The sequence below is a fragment of the Fonticula alba genome (genome assembly GCF_000388065.1).
Source record: "Fonticula alba strain ATCC 38817 unplaced genomic scaffold supercont2.1, whole genome shotgun sequence".
Classification (NCBI taxonomy): Eukaryota; order Rotosphaerida; family Fonticulaceae; genus Fonticula; species Fonticula alba.
In genome coordinates this window covers 879,666-883,641 of record NW_009242971.1, presented here as the reverse complement: position 1 = coordinate 883,641, position 3,976 = coordinate 879,666, and the positions used below count along the sequence as shown (strand labels likewise).

The 3,976-nt window shown below is 66.0% G+C and overlaps 2 protein-coding genes across 2 annotated transcripts in view; one reads left to right on the top strand and one right to left on the bottom strand.

Annotated features, from left to right (window-relative positions):
• Positions 1 to 818: 818 nt before the first annotated feature.
• H696_00186 (hypothetical protein) lies at positions 819 to 2,421 on the top strand. Its single transcript, XM_009494028.1, has 3 exons — positions 819 to 1,102; positions 1,289 to 1,971; positions 2,154 to 2,421. The coding sequence occupies exons 1-3, from the start codon at positions 844 to 846 to the stop codon at positions 2,292 to 2,294; spliced, it is 1,083 nt and encodes a 360-aa protein (XP_009492303.1). The 5' UTR covers positions 819 to 843; the 3' UTR covers positions 2,295 to 2,421.
• Positions 2,422 to 2,554: 133 nt separating this feature from the next.
• Positions 2,555 to 3,976, bottom strand: part of H696_00185 (hypothetical protein) — a gene marked incomplete at its 5' end in the record, with an annotated part of 2,182 nt that continues 760 nt past the window's right edge. The window contains 4 exons of the mRNA XM_009494027.1: positions 2,555 to 2,886; positions 3,088 to 3,289; positions 3,469 to 3,679; positions 3,765 to 3,949. Of these exons, the coding sequence (XP_009492302.1) occupies positions 2,741 to 2,886; positions 3,088 to 3,289; positions 3,469 to 3,679; positions 3,765 to 3,949 (744 nt within the window). The 3' untranslated portion in view covers positions 2,555 to 2,740. The remainder of the gene's footprint in view (positions 2,887 to 3,087; positions 3,290 to 3,468; positions 3,680 to 3,764; positions 3,950 to 3,976) is intronic.

Here is a 3,976-nt window from a genome sequence, read left to right as displayed (position 1 = left end):
GCGCGGCGCGGCGGGGGGTCCAAACACAAAAGGCCACGGCGCGGGGGGGGGGGGGCCGTCTCAGATACCCAGTGCGCTGGCAGTCGAGCCAACAGGCGCATGTTCTTTCTCCCTGCCCCCCGACCCCTCTGCCGCCCGAGACACGGCAAGACCACCTCCAGGGGACCCGCATCGGTAGGCGGGGTGGCACTGGTCCGTCCAGCAGCTTGGTCTCTACCCGCGGCGTCGCTGAAATGTGGGAACACAATTATGGCTCGCCCGACTTCGGACCCACCCAGGGCGAAATTGCCTTGCGCCGACGCCCGGGCGAGTTTGATCGGCCCCCCTCCCCACCCCGGGCAGCCCCGGGTCGCGGCCCCAGAAGCCGGGCGAAGTTGTCTCCGCCAGCCAGCCTGCGCCCCGCCCCCGGGGCCGCGCTATTACCGCGGCCCGCGGCATCTGGGTCCGGCCGAATCTCGCCCCCTCGCCAAGGCTCGGGGCACCCCATCTCTGCGAAGCGGGTGCAGCGGCAGTACACGCACCGGTTCTTGTACATTCCCTCCCTCTTATCTCTCAACCCCTTCGCGGGGGGAGAAGGGGGGGGGGCCATAATCAGGCCCCGGTGGCCTCTCCTCGGGGCCGGAGCCCCCCCTTTCGGTCCGCAGACGGTCCGGTGGTTGAAAAAAATAGCCCCACAACCCACCCTTGCCCGGCCCTCCGCTAGCCCCCTTCGCCCCTTCCTCGGTTCCCCTTTCCTCCCTGCTCTCCGGGCTCCGCTCCCCGCCTCTACCTCGGACCGCCTCCCCCTCCTTGTCTCCCCCCCCCCCCCGCTCCCCCTTCTCCCGCATACCCCCGCTCTTCGCCATGGACTGTCCCGCCGAGCGAACCAAGGCGGTTGCCAATACCCTGCGTGTGACGCAGGATATCGAAGAGCAGATCGCGCTTCTTCGCCGGGCGCCCGTCATCCCCTGCCCGCCGGAGCAACTCCGCGACACTCTCGCCCAGACGGAGGCCTGCCTCGCGGCCATGCGGGCCATGTCCGAGGCCTCGATCACTGACATCCTCGCGCATTGCTGGAAGGCCATCGAAATGGCAGATCTCCCGACAGTCAAAATGATTTGCTGTACGCTTCGGCCTCCCCCCCCCCCCCCCCCGGGGGCTGGACTTTGCCACCCGTTTTCCTCCCGCCCCGCCCTCCTCCCTCTTTTCCTATCCATCTCTCTGTCTCTGTCTGTCTCCCGCACGCCGCCTTCCATGTGCGCTGGATGGCCGTCACTGACGCACCCCACCACCGACCACGTACTCCCAGCCACCGATCAGGCCGGCATCCTGCCTTTGCTACGGAGCAGCCACGGCTGCTCAATCCTCCACCACGCCATCTCCCAGGACGTTGTGTCTTACAACGTGGCAGCCGCCGACCAGACAGCCCCCGGCCTTTCGGCCCCGCTGGAGGTCATTGCCTTCCTGTGCTGGCGATATCCCTCCCTGCGACTGGCCCGCAATGCCGCCGGCCTGACGGCGCTGCACCTCTGCTTGCAGACCTTCAGCCTGGAGTCCATCATGGCCATGATGTGTCAGCCGGATGGGACCCCCTACTCGTTGGTGGCTGCGGCCGCCGGCGACGCCAATACCACCGCCGACCCGCTGTCGCACTTTTACCAGCTGATGGTCCACCTGGCCCCGGCGATGGCCCCGGGCGGCGATGGCCCCAGAGAAGCTCCAGCCCCCGTCGCCCCCCCGGCCCAGGCGCCTTCGGTGCAGGTGGACCCCTCGCTGACCAACTTCTCGCTGCTGCTGACGGGTCTCCCGCCCACGGATTTCATCCTGGCCCCTCACCCGCGCACAGGGAGGACGGCCATCTGCGAGGCGGATGCCGCCCTGCGGAACATTGTCCTCGGCCGACTTTGGCGCCCTCCCCTTTGGGTGCCGGACAGCCAGTCCTCTTCTTGCATGGTGTGCAGCCGGGGCTTCACCTCGGTCGGCCGCCGCCGGGTGCGTGGTCCCGCCCTGTGGGAGGGAGGGCGGGGGGGGGGGGGGGGAATCGTGCCGGGGCTTTGTTCCTGCCCTTTTCATTTGTCCTCCTCCTTCGTTCCCTTCTCCCTTCGCTGACATCCGACCCGGTGGTGTGTGTCCCTCCACCCCTTCCCCTCGCCACCGTGCCGCGCATTCTGCAGCACCATTGCCGGCACTGTAGTCGGCTTGTGTGCAACTCCTGCTCATCGCGGTCCTGTGCCATCCCCAAGTTTGGCTCATCTACGCGCCTTCGCGTGTGCGATCACTGCTTCCCCTTCGCATCACACTCCAAGACCTACTGAGCGTAGCCGGGCTGGCCCCTCCTCCTCCTCCTCTTGGCCTTCCTCCTTTGCCCTTTGTTTCATTTCATACATCCATAGAATACCGATGGCCAGGAGAGGCGCAGAGCAGATGCTCAGGGGCGTGTCCAAGAAAGGGCGCCCCGGGGGCCGAGCAGGGGGCTTGCGGGGGGGATGTGCGCGTGCGCGCGTGCACGTGTACATGTACGTGTATATGTCTGTGTGTATGGATATGGCAGCGAGCCTGCGGCGGAAGGGAGGGGGGGGGGGGGGGCGTGTGCGCGCGTACGTGCACGCGCACATACATACATACACGCGCGCACGCGCATGCGCTCTCGATGACATGGGAAACTCGCGCCATCGGCACATCAACCCTCCTCGGAGTTCGCCCCATCTGAGGGCCAGGGATGCGCCGAGGAATCAAAGAGAGGGGTGAGGTGGCGGGGCTCTTACTTCAAGCCGGCCAGCTTGTTTGCCAGGTGATGGATGCGCCTTTGTTGGGACTGGACAAAAACAACCACCGCCAGAGCGAGGCCAATCAGCACAGAAAGAATACCCACGGCGATGTTTTCCCGACTCACAGCCGGCGAAACCACTAGGGTGGGGACGGGGAGAAGGGACAGCGTCGGGAGGACCCGGAGGTGAGATGGGGGGAAGAATGGCAGCAGTTCCAAGGCCGAGGCTCCACAACTTAAAGTGCCCGTCGCAGAAGGTGATGGATGGGCAGGGAAAAGTGCCCGGCGAGGGGGGGGGGGGGGGGGGGGAAAAAAAACATCGGGCAGGATGAACCGCGTACCGATCTCCACCAGTGTCTCAATGCTATGGAGGGTGTTGGGGGTGTCCTGCGGGACGTCATGTCCCCGGCCGAGGGAGAAGAGGGACTTGGCCAAGCGCCCAGGCAGAACACCCTCCGGCAAAAGGGTCAATGCCACGAAGCCGTCAGATCCGGAGCCAAACCGCCGGTCCAGGACAAAGTCAATACTTCCCTTGGCCGGAAGCTAGCGAGGCGGCCAGGAAAGGCATTCACGCCAAGGAAGAAGAGTCAGCCAGAGCCGGAAGAAAGGGCAATCAAAGAAAAGGAACAGCAGCGCGCCGCCCAAGAGGCATTGGAAGGCGGGGGTGGGGGGGGGGGGGGCAGGGGCAGATTGGCCGGAAAGGGTCCAACAGCAAGACGCACCGATGCAGGCCACGACACCTTGGCCAGCCACCGGTGGCGATTGGCCGGCACCAAGGCCGCCCCCTCCGGCTGGAAGAGGGTCCCGCGTGGCACGCGCAGGCAGAGGGTGATTGGCAGCTCAAGGCGAATGGGCCCGGACGAAAGGGACCGCGGGTAGGGGCCGAGCAACACATCTAGCAGGCCGTTGTCCGCCTGTGGGGCCAGAGTTTTCCTGGGCCGGCGAAGAAGTTAACACCCGGGCCAAGGGCCGGAGGGGAAGGTAAAAGAAAAAAAAAACCCAGCGGCTGTGCTCGTACCAGTGTGAACACCGGGCATCTAACTCGTGCCAAGACTCGTGCGGGGCGATTTCCCGCGCGATGACCCGCTCGTTGTTCGCCGACACCGAGCCGGCCAGCAGCACGACCGCCAGCAACAGGGCCAGCAGGCGAGGGGCAAGCCGCCGCCGCCGCTGGCAGGAAATAGATAGCATGCTTGGCGAGAGCTGAAGAGAGAGAGAGAGAGGGGGGGG